Below are 22319 nucleotides of genomic sequence, written 5' to 3'. Positions count from 1 at the left end.
CCAGAACCCAAAATATCGATGGTTGAAGTTGCCTGAGGAACCCAAAATTTGGGTTCTTGAGGTCACCTGGACACTCAGAACCATCAAATTTGGGGTTTTTGAGGTCACATGGACACCTGAGGTCACCTGAGGTCACCTGAGGTCACCTGAGGTCACCACCAAAAAATCCGGGGTCTCCAGGAGCTCCAGAACCCAAAATTTGTGGAGTTGGAGGTCACCTAGATACCAAAATTTTGGGTTTTTGGACACCAAAACCACACAAAATTGGATCTCTGGAGGTCACATGGACACCTGAGGTCACCTGAGGTCACCTGAGGTCACCTGAGGTCACCACGAAAAAATCCGGGATCTCCAGGAGCTCCAGAACCCAAAATATCGATGGTCGAAGCCACCTGAGATACAAAAATTTGGGGTTTTTGGACACCTGGGATGACCAAATTTGGGGTTTTTGAGGTCACATGGACACCTGAGGTCACCTGAGGTCACCTGGGGTCACCTCCAAAAAATCCGGGGTCTCCAGGAGCTCCAGAACCCAAAATATCGATGGTCAAAGCCACCTGAGATACCAAAATTTGGGGATTTTGGACACCAAAACGACCCAAAATTTGATCTCTGGAGGTCACATGGACACCCGAGGTCACCTGGGGTCACCTGAGGTCACCTGGGGTCACCAAAAAAAAATTTGGGATCTCCAGGAGCTCCAGAACCCAAAATAACGATGGTCAAAGCTACCTGAGATACCAAAATTTGGGATTCGAGAACCTCAAATTTGGGGTTTTTGAGGTCACATGGGTACCTGAGGTCACCTGAGGTCACCACCAAAAAATTTGGGATCTCCAGGAGCTCCAGAACCCAAAATATCGATGGGCAAAGCTACCTGAGATACCAAAATTTGGGTTCTTGAGGTCACCTGGACACTCAGAACCATCAAATTTGGGGTTCTTGAGGTCACATGGACACCTGAGGTCACCTGAGGTCACCACCAAAAAATCCGGGGTCTCCAGGAGCTCCAGAACCCAAAATATCGATGGTTGAAGTCACCTGAGATACCAAAATTTTGGGTTCTTGGACACCAAAACCACCCAAAATTGGGGTCCCTGGAGGTCACATGGACACCTGAGGTCACCCGGGGCCACCCGAGGTCACCTGAGGTCACCCGGGGTCACCACAAAAAAATTTGGGGTCTCCAGGAGCTCCAGAACCCAAAATATCGATGGTCAAAGTCACCTGAGATACCAAAATTTGGGGGTTTTGGACACTAAAACCACCCAAAATTGGATCTCTGGAGGTCACATGGACACCTGAGGTCACCTGAGGTCACCCGAGGTCACCACAAAAAAATCCGGGGTCTCCAGGAGCTCCAGAACCCAAAATATCGATGGTTGAAGGTACCCGAGATACCAAAATTTGGGGGTTTTGGACATCAAGAACATCCAAAATTGGGGTCTCTGGAGGTCACATGGACACCTGAGGTCACCTGAGGTCACCACGAAAAAATTTGGGGTCTCCAGGAGCTCCAGAACCCAAAATATCGATGGTTGAAGCCACCTGAGATACCAAAATTTGAGGTTTGAGAACCTCAAATTTGGGGTTCTTGAGGTCACATGGACACCTGAGGTCACCTGAGGTCACCTGAGGTCACCTGAGGTCACCATGAAAAAATTCGGGGTCTCCAGGAGCTCCAGAACCCAAAATTTGTGGAGTTGGAGGTCACCTGAGATGATCAAATTTGGGTTCTTGGACACCAAAACCACCCAAAATTGGGGTTCTTGAGGTCACATGGACACCTGAGGTCACCTGAGGTCACCTGAGGTCACCACCAAAAAATTCGGGGTCTCCAGGAGCTCCAGAACCCAAAATATGGATGGTTGAAGCCACCTGAGATACCAAAATTTTGGGTTTTAGGACACTAAAACCACCCAAAATTGGATCTCTGGAGGTCACATGGACACCTGAGGTCACCTGAGGTCACCTGAGGTCACCTGAGGTCACCACCAAAAAATTTGGGGTCTCCAGGAGCTCCAGAACCCAAAATATCGATGGTTGAAGTCACCTGAGATACCAAAATTTTGAAGTTTTTGGACACCAAAAACCCAAAAAAATTCCCCAAAAAAATCCCAAAAATATTCTTTAAAAATCTCGAAGATTTTTACTCCAAAATCCCGAAGATTTGACCCCAAAATTCACAAAATTCACCTCAAAAATTCAATTTAAAATTCACTGTCTTGGTCACAGTGAGGGAAACCAATAACCCAAAAAAAACCCCAAAAAAATTCCTAAAAATTATAAAAAAATCCCCCAAAAATCTCAAAAAAAATCCTAAAAATTTCCCCCCAAAATTTCCTAAAAATATAAAAATAATCCCCCAAAAATCCCCCAAAATAATCCCAAAAAATCCCCCCCAAAATTCCTAAAAATATTAAAAAATCCAAAAAAAATCCTAAAAAAATCCCCCAAACATTCCTAAAAATATATTTTAAAAATCCCCCAAAAATCCCCAAAAAATCCTAAAAAATTCCCCCCCCAAAATTCCTAAAAATATATTTTAAAAATCCCCCAAAAATCCTAAAAGAATCCTAAAAAATCCCCAAAAAATTCCTAAAAATATAAAAAATCCCCAAAAAAATCCTAAAAAATTCCCCCAAAAATTCCCAAAAATATATTTTAAAAATCCCCCAAAAATCCCCAAAAAATCCTAAAAATTTCCCCAAAAATTCCTAAAAATATATTTTTAAAATCCCCCCAAAAAATCCCCAAAATCCCAAAATTTGACCCCAAAATTCACAAAATTGACCTCAAAAATTCAATTTAAAATTCACTGAATTGGTCACAGTGAGGGACACCAAAAACCCCAAAAAATCCCAAAAAAATCCTAAAAATTCCCCAAAAATTCCTAAAAATATATTTTTAAAATCGCCCAAAAATCTCCAAAAAATCCTAAAAAATTCCCCCAAAAATTCCTAAAAATATAAAAAAATAATACCTCAAAAATCCCAAAAAAAATCCTAAAAAAATCCCAAAAATCCCAAAGATTTTACCCCAAAATTCACAAAATTGAGCTCAAAAATTCAATTTAAAATTCACTGAATTGGTCACAGTGAGGGACACCAAAAACCCCAAAAAATCCCCAAAAATACCTAAAAAATTCCTAAAAATATAAAAAAATCCCAAAAAAATTCCCAAAAAAATCCTAAAAAATTCCTCAAAAATTCCTAAAAATACAAAAAAATAATACCACAAAAATCTCAAAAAAAATCCTAAAAAAATCCCAAAAATCCCAAAGATTTTACCCCAAAATTCACAAAATTGAGCTCAAAAATTCACTTAAAAATTCACTGAATTGGTCACAGTGAGGGACACCAAAAACCCCAAAAATCCCCAAAAATACCTAAAAAATTCCCCAAAAAATTCCTAAAAATATTTTTTAAAAATCCCCCAAAAATCTCCAAAAAATCCTAAAAAAATCCCGAAGATTTGACCCCAAAATTCACAAAATTGACCTCAAAAATTCAATTTAAAATTCACTGAATTGGTCACAGTGAGGGACACCAAAAACCCCAAAAAATCACAAAAAAATTCCTAAAAAATTCCCAAAAATATAAAAAATAATACCCCAAAAATCCCCAAGAAATCCTAAAAAATTCCCCCCAAAATTCCTAAAATATAAAAAAATCCCCCAAAAATCCCCAAAAAATCCTAAAAAAATCCCCAAAAAATTCCTAAAAATATTTTTAAATCCCCCAAAAATCCCCAAAAAAATCCTTAAAAAATCCCAAAGATTTTACCCCAAAATTCACTGAATTGACCTCAAAAATTCAATTTAAAATTCACTGAATTGATCACAGTGAGGGAAACCAAAAACCCCAAAAAATCCCAAAAATATTCTTAAAAAATTCCCCAAAAATTCCCAAAAATATAAAAAAATTCCCCAAAAATCCTAAAAAAATCCTAAAAAATTCCCAAAAAAATCCCTAAAAATATTTTTTAAAAATCCCCCAAAAATCCTAAAAAATCCTAAAAAATTTCTCCCAAAAATTCCCAAAAATATTTTAAAAATCCCCCAAAAATCCCCCAAAAAATCCTAAAAATTCCCCCAAAATTCCTAAAAATATATTTTAAAAATCGCCCAAAAATCTCCAAAAAATCCCAAAAATTCCCCAAAAATTCCTAAAAATATATTTTAAAAATCCTTCCAAAAATGTCCCCAAAAATCCTAAAATTTTCCCCCAAAATTCCTAAAAATATAAAAATAATCCCCCAAAAATCCCCCAAAATAATCCTAAAAAATCCCAAAAAATTCCTATAAATATAAAAAAAATCCCCAAAAAATCCTAAAAAATTCCCCCAAAATTCCTAAAAATATAAAAAAAATAATACCCCAAAAATCCCCAAAAAAAATCCTAAAAAAAATCCCCAAGATTTTAACCCAAAATTCACTGAATTGACCCCAAAAATTCGATTTTTTTTGAGATTTTTGGGGATTTTTAATGAAATTTTGGAGATTTTTTTTTTTATTTTTTTGGGGTTTTTTGGTGTCCCCTCACCTTCCCGCCAAAAGCAGGTGCCGAGGCCCCGCCCCTGGGCGGAGCTTCCGGTAAACGTCCAGCGTGAACAGCGCGGCCGAGCTGGCGAAAATCGAGGCCAGCGATGACATCAGCGCCGCCAGCACCACGGCCAGCATCAGCCCCCGCAGCCCTGGGGGAGAAATTAATTAATTAGTAATTAATTAATAATTATTAACAGCGAAAAAACGGCGAAAATCGGTGAAAAAACGGCGAAAATAGAGCTAAAAATGGAGTTATTAGCCCAATTATTAGAATTAATAATGAATTATTAGATCTAATAACCGGTTATTAGCCCCGAATAAATTTTAATAATTATTAGTTATTAATTAGTAATAATTAGTAGTACAGAAACGGCGAAAATTGATGAAAAAACTGAATTATTCGCACCAAAAAAATTGAATTATTAGCCCAATAATTAGGATTATTAGACGTTTATTAGTCCTAATATTGAAAATAATTATTAGCTATCAATTAATAATAATTAGTGGAGAAAAAATGGCAAAAAATGGTGAAAAACAAATCACTAATAAATAATTAATAAATCATTATTAATCACTAAAAAATAACTAATAATCACTAATATTTCATTAATAAAATATTAATGATTCATAACTAATGACTAATAAACAACTAATAATCACTACTATTAGTAATAATCACTTATCAACCATTAGGAAAATATTAATCACTAATAAAGAACAAATAATCACTAATACCAATTAATTATTAATTAATTATTAATAACTAATTACCAGGGGGAAGCAGGCTCAGCACCAGCCGGGGATAGACCACCATTGTTAAACATTAATAATCACCAATAAATCATTATTAAATAACAATTAACCGCTAATAAATGACAAATAATCCCTAATAATAATTAATTCTTGATTAATTATTGATAATTAATTACCGGGGGGCAGCAGGCTCAGCACCAGCCGGGGATAGACCACCATTGTTAAACATTAATAATCACCAATAAATCATTATTAATAGTTAAATATCACTAATAAACAATTAATAATCCCTAATAATAATTAATAATTAATTAATGATTAATGATTAATTACCGGGGGGCAGCAGGCTCAGCACCAGCCGGGGATAGACCACCATTATTAAACATTAATAATCACCAATAAATCATTATTAAATAACAATTAATCCCTAATAAAGAACAAATAATCACTAATACCAATTAATTATTAATTAGTTATTAATGATTAATTACCGGGGGGCAGCAGGCTCAGCACCAGCCGGGGATAGACCACCATTGTTAAACATTAATAATCACCAATAAATCATTAATACATAATTAAATATCACTAATAAACAATTACTAATCCCTAATAATAATTAATTATTAATGAATGATTAATGATTAATTACCGGGGGGCAGCAGGCTCAGCACCAGCCAGGGATAGACCACCATTGTTAACCATTAATAATCACCAATAAATCATTATTAAATAACAATTAACCGCTAATAAATGACAAATAATCACTAATACCAATTAATTACTAATTAATGATTACTAATTAATTACCGGGGGGCAGCAGGCTCAGCACCAGCCGGGGATAGACCATTATTAACCATTAATAATCACCAAAAATCATTATTAAATAACAATTAATCCCTAATAAATGACACATAATCACTAATAAAAATTAATTATTAATTAATTATTAATGATTAATTACCGGGGGGCAGCAGGCTCAGCACCAGCCGGGGATAGGCCACCATTATTAAACATGAATAATCACCAAAAAATCATTATTAATAATTAAATATCACTAATAAACAATTAATAATCCCTAATAATAATTAATTATTAATGAATGATTACTAATTAATTACCCGGGGGCAGCAGGCTCAGCACCAGCCGGGGATAGGCCACCATTGTTAAACATTAATAATCACCAATAAATCATTATTAATAATTAAATATCACTAATAAATAACAAATAATCACTAATAAACAATTAATTATTAATTAGTTATTAATGATTAATTACCGGGGGGCAGCAGGCTCAGCACCAGCCGCGGATAGACCACCATTATTAAACATTAATAATCACCAATAAATCATTATTAATAATTAAATATCACTAATAAATAACAAATAATCCATAATAATAATTAATTATTAATTAGTTATTAATGATTAATTACCGGGGGGCAGCAGGCTCAGCACCAGCCGGGGATAGACCACCATTATTAATCATTAATAATCACCAATAAATCATTATTAAATAACAATTAATCCCTAATAAATGACAAATAAACACTAATACCAATTAATTATTGATTAATTATTAATGATTAATTACCGGGGGGCAGCAGGCTCAGCACCAGCCGGGGATAGACCACCTTTGTTAAACATTAACAATCACCAATAAATCATTATTAATAATTAAATATCACTAATAAACAATTAATAATCCCTAATAATAATTCATTATTAATGAATGATTACTAATTAATTACCGGGGGGCAGCAGGCTCAGCACCAGCCTGGGATAGACCACCATTATTAACCATTAATAATCACCAATAAATCATTATTAAATAACAATTAACCGCTAATAAAGAACAAATAATCCCTAATAATAATTAATTATTAATTAAATATTAATGATTAATTACCGGGGGGCAGCAAGCTCAGCACCAGCCGGGGATAGACCACCATTATTAAACATTAACAATCACCAATAAATCATTATTAAATAACAATTAATCCCTAATAAATGACAAATAATCACTAATAATAATTAATTATTAATTAGTTATTAATGATTAATTACCGGGGGGCAGCAGGCTCAGCACCAGCCGCGGATAGGCCACGTTGGAGCAGCCGAGGGCGGAGCCACAGGCCCGGGAGCAGCCCTGGGGGTCAGCGCAGCCAATCACGTCTGTGGGAAACCAGTATGGACCAGTACAAACCAGTATAAACCAGTACAAACCAGTATGGACCAAAAAAAACCCATAAAAATCTGTAGAAACCAGTATAAACCAGTATGGACCAGTAGGGACCAAAAAATCCCCATGGAAATCCATAGATATCCATAGAAATCCATATAAACCAGTATGGACCAGTATAAACCAGTATGGACCAAAAAAACTCCATAAAAATCCATAGAAACCAGTATGGACCAGTATGGACCAATATAAACCAGTATAAACCAGTATGGCTCACTATAATGGGGGGCCATCTTGGGCAGCCATCTTGGAAACCCCATTAGGGGCAGCCATTTTGGGCGGCCATCTTGTAAACTCCAATGTAGGCGGCCATTTTGAATACATAACTTAAACCCAATATAAACCAGTATAAACCAGTATAAACCAGTATAAACCAGTACAAACCAGTATAAACCAGTATGGCTCACTATAATGGGGGGCCATCTTGGGTGGCCATCTTGGAAACCCCATTAGGGGCAGCCATTTTGGGCAGCCATCTTGTAAACTCCAATGTAGGCCGCCATTTTGAATACATAACTTCAACCCAATAGAAACCAGTATAAACCAGTAAAAACCAGTATGGCTCACTATAATGGGGGGCCATCTTGGGCGGCCATCTTGGAAAACAGAATGGGGCGGCCATTTTGAGCAGCCATCTTGTAAACTCCAATGTAGGCCGCCATTTTGAATACATAACTTAAACCCAATATAAACCAGTGTAAACCAGTATAAACCAGTATAAACCAGTGTGACGGACCTGGGAAGAGCACGCGGGCGGCCATGCCGGGCAGCCATCTTGGAAACCCGAATGGGGGCAGCAATTTTGGGTGGCCATCTTGTAAACTCCAATGTAGGCCACCATTTTGAATAAATAACTTAAACCCAATATAAACCAGTGTAAACCAGTATAAACCAGTGTAAACCAGTGTGACAGACCCGGGAAGAGCATGCGGGCGGCCATGCCGGGCAGCCATCTTGGAAACCCCATTAGGGGCAGCCATTTTGGGCAGCCATCTTGTAAATCCTGATGTAGGCCGCCATTTTGATTACATAACTTAAAATCAATATAAACCAGTATAAACCAGTATAAACCAGTATGGCTCACTATAATGGGGGGCCATCTTGGGCGGCCATCTTGGAAACCCTTTTGAGGGCAGCCATTTTGGGCAGCCATCTTGTAAACTCCAATGTAGGCGGCCATTTTGAATACATTACTTAAACCCAATATAAACCAGTATAAACCAGTATAAACCAGTAAAAACCAGTACAAACCAGTATGGCTCACCGTAATGGGGGGCCATCTTGGGCGGCCATCTTGGAAACCCTATTAGGGGCAGCCATTTTGGGCGGCCATCTTGTAAACTCCAATGTAGGCCGCCATTTTGAATACATAACTTAAACCCAATATAAACCAGTATAAACCAGTGTAAACCAGTATGGCTCACTATAATGGGGGGCCATCTTGGAAACCCCATTAGGGGCAGCCATTTTGGGCGGCCATCTTGTAAACTCCAATGTAGGCCGCCATTTTGAATACATAACTTAAACCCAATATAAACCAGTGTAAACCAGTGTAAACCAGTATAAACCAGTGTGATGGACCCGGGAAGAGCACGCGGGCGGCCATGCCGGGCAGCCATCTTGGAAACCCCATTAGGGGCAGCAATTTTGGGCGGCCATCTTGTAAATCCTGATGTAGGCCGCCATTTTGAATACATAACTTAAACCCAATATAAACCAGTATAAACCAGTATAAACCAGCATAAACCAGTATGGCTCACTATAATGGGGGGCCATCTTGGGCGGCCATCTTGGAAACCCGAATGGGGTGGCCATTTTGGGCAGCCATCTTGGAAACCCCATTAGGGGCGGCCATTTTGGGCGGCCATCTTGTAAGTCCTGATGTAGGCCTCCATTTTGAATACATAACTTAAACCCAATATAAACCAGTATAAACCAGTATAAACCAGTATAAACCAGTGTGACGGACCCGGGAAGAGCACGCGGGCGGCCATGCCGGGCAGCACCATCAGGAACATGGGCAGCACCTTGAGGTAGCCACAGACGACGCAGCCGGCGCGGACGTGGGTGAGGGAGCGGCCGGCGAGGCAGCGCTGCACGATCACCTGGGCGGGACCAGTGAGAGACCAGTTAGAGACCAGTTAGGGACCAGTTAGGGACCAGTTAGACCAGTTACAGACCAGTTATGGACTGGTGGGACCAGTTAGAGACCAGTTAGAGACCAGTTAGGGACCAGTTAGACCAGTTACACCAGTTAGAGACCAGTTATGGACTGGTGGGACCAGTTAGAGACCAGTTAGAGACCAGTTAGAAACCAGTTAGAGACCAGTTACACCAGTTACAGACCAGTTAGACCAGTTACACCAGTTACAAACCAGTTAGACCAGTTACAGACCAGTTAGACCAGTTAGAGACCAGTTACGGACTGGTGGGACCAGTTAGAGACCAGTTAGAGACCAGTTAGACCAGTTACACCAGTTACACACCAGTTATGGACTGGTGGGACCAGTTAGAGACCAGTTAGGGACCAGTTAGACCAGTTACACCAGTTACAGACCAGTTAGACCAGTTACAGACCAGTTACGGACTGGTGGGACCAGTTAGAGACCAGTTAGAGACCAGTTAGGGACCAGTTAGGGACCAGTTAGAGACCAGTTAGAGACCAGTTAGAGACCAGTTAGGGACCAGTTAGAGACCAGTTAGAGACCAGTTAGAGACCAGTTATCCCAGTTACACCAGTTAGAGACCAGTTACCGACTGGTGGGACCAGTTAGAGACCAGTTAGGGACCAGTTAGACCAGTTAGAGACCAGTTAGAGACCAGTTAGAGACCAGTTACACCAGTTAGAGACCAGTTAGAGACCAGTTAGAAACCAGTTAGAAACCAGTTAGACCAGTTACAGACCAGTTAGGGACCAGTTAGGGACCAGTTACAGACCAGTTAGGGACCAGTTAGACCAGTTACACCAGTTACAGACCAGTTAGACCAGTTACAGACCAGTTACGGACTGGTGGGACCAGTTAGAGACCAGTTAGAGACCAGTTAGAAACCAGTTAGAGACCAGTTATGGACTGGTGGGACCAGTTAGGGACCAGTTAGAGACCAGTTAGAAACCAGTTAGAGACCAGTTAGAGACCAGTTAGAAACCAGTTAGAGACCAGTTACACCAGTTACACTCCATTTATACCAGTTACACCAGTTAGAAACCACTTACACACCAGTTACACACCAGTTGCACACCAGTTACACCAGTTACATTCCAGTTACACCAGTTAGAGACCAGTTACACCAGTTACACTCCAGTTACACCAGTTAGAGACCAGTTATGGACTGGTGGGACCAGTTACACACCAGTTATCCCAGTTACACACCAGTAAGACAACAGTTAAACCAGTTAGAGACCAGTTACGCCAGTTAGAGACCAGTTCCACTCCATTTACACCAGTTCCACTCCATTTACACCAGTTACACCAGTTAGAAACCAGTTAGAGACCAGTTACACCAGTTACACACCAGTTACACCAGTTAGAGATCAGTTAGAGACCAGTTAGAGACCCGTTACACCAGTTAGAGACCAGTTATCCCACTTACGGACTGGTGGCACCAGTTAGAGACTGGTGGGACCAGTTACACACCAGTTAGACCAGTTACAGACCAGTTAGAGACCAGTTAGACCAGTTAGAAACCAGTTACACCAGTTACACACCAGTTACACCAGATAAAACCCAGTGCTCCCAGTATAACCCAGTTACAGCCCAGTGCTCCCAGTATAACCCAGTATAACCCAGTTAGAGCCCAGTGCTCCATCCCAGTCCCTCCCAGTATAACCCAGTCACTCCAAACTCGCTCCCAGTGCCCTCCCAGTATAAACCAGTATAACCCAGTTACAGCCCTGTGCTCCATCCCAGTCCCTCCCAGTATAAACCAGTCTATCCCAGTCCCTCCCAATCCCCTCCCAGTATAACCCAGTATATCCCAGTGCCCCTATATCCAGCTTTAGACGATTCCCAGTATATCCCAGTATAACCCAATGTATCCCAGTGCCCTCCCAGTATAAACCAGTATAACCCAGTCACTCCCAATCCCCTCCCAGTGCCCTCCCAGTATATCCCAGTGCCCCTATTTCCAGCTTTAGATGATTCCCAGTCACTCCAAACTCGCTCCCAGTGCCCTCCCAGTATAAACCAGTATAAACCAGTACATCCCAGTCCCACCTGGTCGGTGCACCAGTACCAGGCCGAGATGATGCCCAGTCCCTCCCAGTCCATCCCAGTATATCCCAGTCCCTACAAATGCCCCTATATCCAGCTTTAGATGATTCCCAGTATAACCCAGTATAACCCAGTCACTCCAAACTCGCTCCCAGTGCCCTCCCAGTATAAACCAGTATAACCCAGTATAACCCAGTTACAGCCCAGTGCTCCATCCCAGTCCCTCCCAGTATAACCCAGTCACTCCAAACTCGTTCCCAGTGCCCTCCCAGTATAAACCAGTATAACCCAGTATAACCCAGTTACAGCCCAGTGCTCCATCCCAGTCCCTCCCAGTATAACCCAGTATAAACCAGTCCCTCCCAATCCCCTCCCAGTCCCTCCCAGTGCCCTCCCAGTATAACCCAGTGCCCCTATATCCAGCTTTAGATGATTCCCAGTCACTCCAAACTCGCTCCCAGTGCCCTCCCAGTATAAACCAGTATATCCCAGTCCCTCCCAGTCCCACCTGGTCGGTGCACCAGTACCAGGCCGAGATGATGCCCAGCCCCAGCAGCAGCCCGGGCCAGGGCAGGTCCCCCGTGCTGGGCACCCAGTGCTCCCAGTATAACCCAGTATAACCCAGTATAACCTGGTATAACCCAGTTACAGCCCAGTGCTCCATCCCAGTGCCCTCCCAGTATAACCCAGTATAAACCAGTTAGGGCCCTGTGCTCCATCCCAGTGCTCCATCCCAGTCCCTCCCAGTATAAACCAGTCCCTCCCAATCCCCTCCCAGTCCCTTCCAGTCCATCCCAGTGCCCCTATATCCAGGTTTAGATGATTCCCAGTATAACCCAGTATAACCCAATGCATCCCAGTGCCCTCCCAGTATAAACCAGTATATCCCAGTACATCCCAGTCCCACCTGGTCGGTGCACCAGTACCAGGCCAAGATGATGCCCAGCCCCAGCAGCAGCCCGGGCCAGGGCAGGTCCCCCGTGCTGGGCTCCCAGTATAACCCAGTATAACCCAGTATAACCCAGTTACAGCCCAGTGCTCCATCCCAGTGCCCTCCCAGTATAACCCAGTATAACCCAGTATAACCCAGTATAACCCAGTATAACCCAGTTAGAGCCCAGTATAACCCAGTTACAGCCCAGTGCTCCATCCCAGTGCCCTCCCAGTATAACCCAGTATAACCCAATGCATCCCAGTGCCCTCCCAGTATAACCCAGTATAAACCAGTCACTCCCAATCCCCTCCCAGTATAACCCAGTATATCCCAGTGCCCCTATATCCAGCTTTAGATGATTCCCAGTATATCCCAGTATAACCCAATGTATCCCAGTGCCCTCCCAGTATATCCCAGTCCATCCCAGTCCCACCTGGTCGGTGCACCAGTACCAGGCCGAGATGATGCCCAGCCCCAGCAGCAGCCCGGTATATCCCAGTATAACCCAATGCATCCCAGTGCCCTCCCAGTGCCCTCCCAGTGCCCTCCCAGTATAAACCAGTATAAACCAGTATAAACCAGTATAAACCAGTCCCACCTGGTCGGTGCACCAGTACCAGGCCGAGATGATGCCCAGCCCCAGCAGCAGCCCGGGCCAGGGCAGGTCCCCCGTGCTGGGGTCCCGCAGGAGGTTGAAGGCGTCGGGCCGGGGGCGCCCGCAGGGTCCCGACGAGTTGGGGGGCAGCGCCAGGGGGTAACGCTCCTGCAGGCCCTGGTACCCCCCGACGGCGCCCAGAGCTGCCAGAAACCAGTATAAACCAGTATGAACCAGTATGAACCAGTATGGAATGGTAAAAACCAGTATAAAGTAGTATAAAGTGGAAAAAACCAGTATAAACCAGTATGGACCAGTATGGAAGGTAGGGGTGGGCATGGAGAGTGGGTGGTGTCTCCCCCCCCCAGTAATTATTATGGACCAGTATAAACCAGTATAAACCAGTATGAACCAGTACAAACCAGTATGGAGTGGTAAATACCAGTATAAAGTAGTATAAAGTGGTAAAAACCAGTACAAACCAGTATGGACCAGTGTGGGGTTTGGGCAGTGGATGGTGCCTCCCCCCTCAGTAATCACTATTGACCAGTGTAAACCAGTATGGACCAGTATGAACCAGTATAAATCAATATAAAGCAGAATAAAGTGGTAAAAACCAGTATAAAATGGTAAAAACCAGTATAAACCAGTATGGACCAGTATGGAAGGTAGGGGTGGGTATGGAGAGTGGGTGGTGTCGCCCCCCCCAGTAATTATTATGGACCAGTATAAACCAGTATGAACCAGTACGAACCAGTATTGAGTGGTAAATACCAGTATAAAGTAGTATAAAGTGGTAAAAACCAGTATAAACCAGTATGGACCAGTATGGGGTTCGGGCAGTGGGTGGTGTCTCCCCCCCAGTAATTATTATGGACCAGTATAAACCAGTATAAACCAGTATGAACCAGTATGAACCAGTATGAACCAGTATGAACCAGTATGGAGTGGTAAATACCAGTATAAAGTAGTATAAAGTGGTAAAAACCAGTATAAACCAGTATGGACCCGTATGGAAGGTAGGGGTGGGTATGGAGAGTGGGTGGTGTCTCCCCCCCCAGTAATTATTATGGACCAGTATAAACCAGTATAAACCAGTATAAAGTAGAATAAACCCATATGAAGTGGTATAAAATGGTAAAAACCAGTATAAAGTGGTAAAAACCAGTATAAACCAGTATGGACCAGTGTGGGGTTCGGGCAGTGGATGGTGCCTCCCCCCTCAGTAATCACTATGGACCAGTATAAACCAGTATAAACCAGTATAAACCAGTATAAAGTAGAATAAACCACTATGAAGTGGTAAAAACCAGTATAAAGTAATATGGACCAGTATGGACCAGTATAAACCAGTATAAGCCCGTCTCTCCCAGTATAACCCAGTCCCTGCCAGTATAAACCAGTATAAACCCGTATAAACCAGTATAAACCAGTATAACCCAGTATAAATACTATAACCCAGTATAAACCAGTATAACCCAGTCCCTCCCAGTGTCTCCCAGTATAAACCAGTATAGCCCAGTATAAACCAGTTCAAACCAGTATAAACCAGTATAACCCAGTATAACCCAGTATAAACCAGTATAACCCAGTGTCTCCTAGTCTCTCCCAGTATAAACCAGTACAAACCAGTCTCTCCCAGTATAAACCAGTATAAACCAGTATAAACCAGTATAAACCAGTCTCTCCCACTATAAACAAGTAAAACCCAGTCCCTCCCAGTCCCTCCCAGTCCCTCCCAGTGTCTCCCAGTATAAACCAGTCTCAACCAGTATAAACCAGTATAACCCAGTATAACCCAGTCTCTCCCAGTATAACCCAGTCTCTCCCAGTATAACCCAGTATAACCCAGTATAACCCAGTATAAACCAGTATAACCCAGTATAACCCAGTATAACCCAGTCCCTCCCAGTCTCTCCCAGTATAAACCAGTATAAACCAGTATAACCCAGTCCCTCCCAGTATAACCCAGTATAACCCAGTACCGTATCCGGCCAGCACGGACGCTCCCGCGATGATGATCAGCGTCTGCACCAGGTCCGCGAACATGAGCGCCGTCAGCCCGCCTGGCCACGCCCACCGCCATAGGCCACGCCCACCAGGACAAAACACGTTTGGGCCACGCCCACATAGACACAAACCCATTTAGGCCACACCCACATCGACACAAACCCATTTAGGCCACGCCCACATAGACACAAAGCCAGTTAGGCCACTCCCACATCGATCAAAACCAGTTTAGGCCACGCCCACATTGTCACAAACCCATTTAGGCCACACCCACATAGACACAAACCCAGTTAGGCCACGCCCACATAGACACAAACACGGTTAGGCCACGCCCACATTCTCACAAACTCATTTAGGCCACGCCCACATTGGCCAGAACCCAGTTAGGCCACGCCCACATAGACACAAACACGGTTAGGCCACGCCCACATTGTCACAAAGCCACTTAGGCCACGCCCACATTGCCCAGAACCCAATTAGGCCACGCCCACATAGACACAAACCCGGTTAGGCCACGCCCACATTGGGTCACATATGGACCAGTATAAACCAGTATGGACCATTTCCAGTCCCCTCCCAGTACAAACCAGTATAAACCAGTATAAAAAATCACTCCCAGCACCAATCATTCCCCATTTTTAACCCTTTCATCCCCTCCCAGTCCCTCCCAGTATAACCCAGTCCATCCCAATCCATTCCCAGTATAAACCAATCCTCTCCCAGTATAAACCAGTCCCTCCCAGTATAACCCAGTCCCTCCCAGTATAACCCAGTCCATCCCAGTCCCTCCCAGTCCCCTCCCAGTCCATCCCAGTATAACCCAGTCACTTCCAATCCATTCCCAGTCCATCCCAGTATAACCCAGCCTATTCCCAGTATAAACCAGTACAAACCAGCCCATTCCCAGTCCCTCCCAGTATAAACCAGTTCTCTCCCAGTATAACCCAGTCCATCCTAGTCCCTCCCAGTCCCCTCCCAGTCTCTCCCAGTCCATCCCAGTATAACCCAGTCGCTCCCAATCCATTCCCAGTCCCTCCCAGTATAACCCAGCCCATTCCCAGCCCATTCCCAGTATAAACCAGTCCAAACCAGTACAAACCAGCCCATTCCCAGTCCCTCCCAGTATAAACCAGTTCCCTCCCAGTCCCTCCCAGTCCCCTCCCAGTTTCTCCCAAGTCCATCCCAGTACAACCCAGCCCATTCCCAGCCCATTCCCAGTATAAACCAGTACAAACCAGCCCATTCCCAGTTCCCTCCCAGTATAAACCAGTTCCCTCCCAGTCTCTCCCAGTATAACCCAGTCCATCCCAGTCCCTCCCAGTCCCCTCCCAGTCTCTCCCAGTCCATCCCAGTATAACCCAGTTGCTCCCAATCCATTCCCAGTCCATCCCAGTACAAACCAGCCCATTCCCAGTATAAACCAGTACAAACCAGTACAAACCAGCCCATTCCCAGTTCCCTCTCAGTATAAACCAGTTCCCTCCCAGTATAGCCCAGTATAACCCAGTATAACCCAGTCCCTCCCAGTCCCCTCCCAGTCTCTCCCAGTCCCTCCCAGTATAACCCAGCCCATTCCCAGCCCATTCCCAGTATAAACCAGTCCAAACCAGTACAAACCAGCCCATTCCCAGTCCCTCCCAGTATAAACCAGTTCCCTCCCAGTCCCTCCCAGTCCCCTCCCAGTTTCTCCCAAGTCCATCCAAGTACAACCCAGCCCATTCCCAGCCCATTCCCAGTATAAACCAGTACAAACCAGCCCATTCCCAGTTCCCTCCCAGTATGAACCAGTTCCCTCCCAGTATAGCCCAGTATAACCCAGTCCATCCCAGTCCCTCCCAGTCCCCTCCCAGTCTCTCCCAGTCCATCCCAGTATAACCCAATCCTCTCCCAGTATAACCCAGTCCCTCCCAGTATAACCCAGCCCATTCCCAGTATAAACCAGTACAAACCAGCCCATTCCCAGTCCCTCCCAGTATAAACCAGTTCCCTCCCAGTCTCTCCCAGTATAGCCCAGTTCATTCCCAGTCCCCTCCCAGTCTCTCCCAGTCCATCCCAGTATAACCCAGTCGCTCCCAATCCATTCCCAGTCCATCCCAGTATAACCCAGCCCATTCCCAGTCCCTCCCAGTATAAACCAGTTCCCTCCCAGTATAAACCAGTTCCCTCCCAGTCCCTCCCAGTCCCCTCCCAGTCCCTCCCAGTCCATCCCAGTATAACCCAGTCGCTCCCAATCCATTCCCAATCCATTCCCAGTATAACCCAATCCTCTCCCAGTATAAACCAGTACCTCCCAGTATAACCCAGTCCATCCCAGTCCCTCCCAGTATAACCCAGTTCCCTCCCAGTCCATCCCAGTCCATTCCCAGTATAAGCCAGTACAAACCAGCCCATTCCCAGCCCAAACCAGTCTCTCCCAGTATAACCCAGCCCATTCCCAGTATAAACCAGTCCAAACCAGTACAAACCAGTGACGGTGTAGAGGGCGGTGATGCCCAGCAGCGCCCCCACGGAGCCGTACAGGTCCCAGCCCAGCGCCTCGCGGATGAACAGCGCGCCCGAGTACATGTCCACCTGCGGGGGTACTGGTTTGGACTGGTTTGGACTGGTTTGGACTGGTTTGGACTGGGAAAGGGCTCTAGGGGGCTGGGGTATACTGGGATAAACTGGGATAAACTGGGAATGGATTGGGAGGGACTGGGAGGGGATGAAAGGGTTAAAAAATGGGGAATAATTGGTGCTGGGAGGGATTTTTTTGTACTGGTTTATACTGGTTTGTACTGGGAGGGGACTGGGAATGGACTGGGATGGACTGGGAGTGGATTCGGAGGGACTGGGTTATACTGGGATGGACTGGGAGAGACTGGGAGTGGATTCGGAGGGACTGGGTTATACTGGGATGGACTGGGAGAGACTGGGAGGGGACTGGGAGGGACTGGGAATGAACTGGGCTGTACTGGTTTATACTGGGAGGGACGGGGATAAACTGGGAGGGGACTGGGATGAATTGGGAATGAACTGGGAGGGACTGGGTTATACTGGGAATGGATTGGGAAGTAACTGGGTTGTACTGGGAGGGACTGGGAATGGGACTGGGTTATACTGGGATGGACTGGGAATGGATTGGGAGTGGATTGGGAGCAACTGGGTTATACTGGGATGGACTGGGAGAGACTGGGAGGGAACTGGTTTATACTGGGAGGGGACTGGGATCTGGACCCAAACCAGTATAAACCAGTATAAACCAGTACAAACCAATATAAACCAATATAAACCAGTATAACCAGTATAAACCAATATAACCCAGTATAACTTGTATAAACCAGTATAAACCAGTACAAACCAGTATAAACCAGTATAAACCAGTATAAACCAGTAAAAACCCATCCCAGCTCCTTCCCAGTGCCCTCCCAGACCCTTCCCAGTACAAACCAGTATAAACCAGTATAAACCAGTATAACCCAATAAAAACCAATATAACCAGTATAAACCAGTATAAACCAATATAAACCAGTATAAACCAGTACAAACCAATATAAACCAATATAAACCAGTATAAACCAATATAACCCAGTATAATCAGTTTAAACCACTATAAACCAATATAAACCAGTATAACCAGTATAAACCAGTATAAACCAGTAAAAACCCATCCCAGCTCCTTCCCAGTGCCCTCCCAGACCCTTCCCAGTACAAACCAGTACAAACCAGTATAACCCAATATAAAGCAATATAACCAGTATAAACCAGTCCCTCCCAGTACAAACCAGTATAACCCAATAAAAACCAATATAACCAGTATAAACCAGTTTAAACCAGTATAAACCAGTATAAACCAATATAAACCAGTATAAACCAGTATAAACCAGTATAAACCAGTAAAAACTCATCCCAGTTCCCTCCCTGTTCCCTCCCAGTACAAACCAGTACAAACCAGCACCTCCCAGACCCCTCCCAGACCCTTCCCAGTACAAACCAGTACAAACCAGTATAAACCAGTATAAACCAGTACCGAGATCTTGGTGCTGACGTAGAGCCCCAGGGACAGCAGCGCCAGGTAGAGCCGGATCCGCCCCCCCCCGAAGCGCCGGCCCAGGTACTCGGGCATGGTGCTCACCTGGACACGCCCACTTTTTAGACCACGCCCACCCGATAAACCACGCCCACAATTCCTTAGGCCACGCCCATTCACACCACTCCCATTTCACCCCGCCCATTCCTGGAGCCATTTAAGCCACACCCACAATCTCGTTAGGCCACGCCCACCCAGAAACCACACACCCACAATTTCTTAGGCCACGCCCACTTATCACACCTCTTCTATAGGCCACGCCCATTTTTTTTGCTCCGCCCACACCTGGAGCCTTTTAAGCCACACCCAGTTCCATCCCCAGCCCCTCCCAGTTCATCCCAGTTTGTCCCAGTTCCCTCCCAGTGTAAACCAGTAAATCCCAGTGTTCTCCCAGTTCCCTCCCAGTTCCTTCCCAGTATAAACCAGTCCCTCCCAGTCCCTCCCAAATCCCTCCCAGTTCCCTCCCAGTCCATTCCCAGTGTCTCCCAGTCCCTCCCAGTATATCCCAGTTCCCTCCCAGTCCATCCCAGTATAAACCAGTCCCTCCCAGTCTGTCCCAGTTCCCTCCCAGTCCATTCCCAGGGTCTCCCAGTATAACCCAGTTTATCCCAGTATCATCCCAGCCCATCCCAGTCCCTCCCAGTATAAACCAGTATAACCCAGTCCCTTCCATTCCTCTCCCAGTTCCCTCCCAGTCCATCCCAGTCCATCCCAGTTCCCCTCCAACTCCATCCCAGTCCATTCCCAATTCCCTCCAGTTCATTCCAGTATAAACCAGTATAAACCAGTTTATCCCAGTTCCCTCTGAGGTCGTCCCAATCCCCTCCCAGTATAACCCAGTCCATCCCAGTATAACCGAGTCCATTCCAAATCCCTCCCAGTCTGTCCCAGTTCCTCCCAGTCCATTCCCAGCACATCCCAGTATAAACCAGTGTATGCCAGTTCCCTCCCAGTCCATCCCAGTATAAACCAGTATATCCCAGTTCCCTCTCAGTCCATTCCCAGTGTCTCCCAGTATATCCCAGTTTATCCCAGTCCCTCCCAGTTTATCCCAGTATAAACCAGTCTCTCCCAATCCCTCCCAATCCCTCCCAGTTCCCACCCAGTCCATTCCCAGTATAAACCAGTATAACCCACTTCCCTCCCAGTCCCTCCCAGTTTATCCCAGTCCCTCCCAGTATAACCCAGTCCCTCCCAGTCCACCCCACTATAAACCAGTTTATCCCAGTTCCCTCCCAGTATAAACCAGTATATCCTAGTTCCCTCTCAGTCCATTCCCAGTGTCTCCCAGTATAATCCAGTTTATCCCAGTTCCCTCCCAGTATAAACCAGTCCATTCCAAATCCCTCCCAGTCCCTCCCAGTTTATCCCAGTTCCCTCCCAGCCCCTCCCAGTATAAACCAGTATATCCCAGTTCCCTCCCAGTATAAACCAGTGTATCCCAGTTCCCTCCCAGTCCATTCCCAGAGTCTCCCAGTATAACCCAGTTCCCCCCAATCCCCTCCCAGTCCCTCCCAGTTTATCCCTGTTCCCTCCCAGTCCCCTCCCAGTCCCTCCCAGTATAAACCAGTACATCCCAGTTCCCTCCCAGTTTATCCCAGTCCCCTCCCAGTATATCCGTTTATCCCAGTCCCCTCCCAGTATAAACCAGTATATCCCAGTTCCCTCCCAGTTCCCTCCCAGTCCATTCCCAGTCCCTCCCAGTATATCCCAGTTTATCCCAGTCCATTCCCAGCCCCCTCCCAGTATAAACCAGTATATCCCAGTATATCCCAGTCCCTTCCCAATCCCTCCCAGGATAAACCAGTATATCCCAGTTCCCTCCCAGTTTATCCCAGTTCCCTCCCAGTCCATTCCCAGTCCCTCCCAGTATAACCCAGTTTATCCCAGTCCATCCCAGTCCTCTCCCAGTACAAACCAGTATAAACCAGTATATCCCAGTATAACCCAGTTTATCCCAGTCCATTCCCAGTCCCCTCCCAGTATAAACCAGTATATCCCAGTACACCCCAGTATAACCCATTTTATCCCAGTCCATTCCCAGTGTCTCCCAGTATAACCCAGTTTATCCCAGTCCATTCCCAGTTCCTCCCAGTATAACCCAGTTTATCCCAGTCCATTGCCAGTTCCCTCCCAGTCTATCCCAGTATAACCCAGTCCCTCCCAGTCCCTCCCAGTTCCCTCCCAGTTCCCTCTCAGTCCATTCCCAGTATAAACCAGTATAACCCACTTCCCTCCCAGTATCATCCCAGATCCCCCCCAGTCACTCCCAGTATAAACCAGTCCATTCCAAATCCCTCCCAGTTTATCCCAGTTCCCTCCCAGTATAAACCAGTATATCCCAGTTTATCCCAGTCCATTCCCAGTGTCTGCCAGTATAATCCAGTTCCCTCCCAGTCCATTCCCAGTGTCTCCCAGTATAACCCAGTATATCCCTGTCCCTCCCAGTCCCTCCCAGTTTATCCCAGTTCCCTCCCAGTCCCCTCCCAGTCCATCCCAGTATAAACCAATTTATCCCAGTCCATTCCCAGTCCTCTCCCAGTACAAACCAGTATAAACCAGTATAAACCAGTATATACCAGTATAACCCAGTTTATCCCAGTCCATTCCCAGTCCCCTCCAGTATAAACCAGTATATCCCAGTTCCCTCCCAGTTCCCTCCCAGTCCATTCCCAGTCCCTCCCAGTATATCCCAGTTTATCCCAGTCCATTCCCAGTCCCCTCCCAGTATAAACCAGTATATCCCAGTATATCCCAGTCCCTTCCCAATCCCTCCCAGTATAAACCAGTATATCCCAGTTCCCTCCCAGTTTATCCCAGTTCCCTCCCAGTCCATTCCCAGTCCCTCCCAATATAAACCAGTATATCCCAGTATAACCCAGTCCCTTCCAAATCCCTCCCAGTTTATCCCAGTTCCCTCCCAGTCCATTCCCAGTCCCTCCCAGTATAACCCAGTTTATCC

At 45.0% G+C, this 22319-nt stretch overlaps 1 protein-coding gene across 1 annotated transcript in view; it reads right to left on the bottom strand.

Moving 5' to 3' along the window:
- Positions 1-22319, bottom strand: part of LOC141731632 (sodium/glucose cotransporter 2-like) — a 34199-nt gene that overhangs the window by 1610 nt on the left and 10270 nt on the right. Inside the window, 7 exon segments of the mRNA XM_074558046.1 lie at positions 4545-4695; positions 7364-7471; positions 9508-9643; positions 13282-13481; positions 15264-15344; positions 17754-17859; positions 19298-19402. Coding sequence (XP_074414147.1) covers positions 4545-4695; positions 7364-7471; positions 9508-9643; positions 13282-13481; positions 15264-15344; positions 17754-17859; positions 19298-19402 — 887 coding nt within the window.

The sequence above is a fragment of the Zonotrichia albicollis genome, chromosome 24 (assembly GCF_047830755.1).
Source record: "Zonotrichia albicollis isolate bZonAlb1 chromosome 24, bZonAlb1.hap1, whole genome shotgun sequence".
Taxonomy (NCBI): Eukaryota; Metazoa; Chordata; class Aves; order Passeriformes; family Passerellidae; genus Zonotrichia; species Zonotrichia albicollis.
Note: the sequence above shows the minus strand (reverse complement) of the source record. Positions and strands in the feature narration are given on the sequence as shown.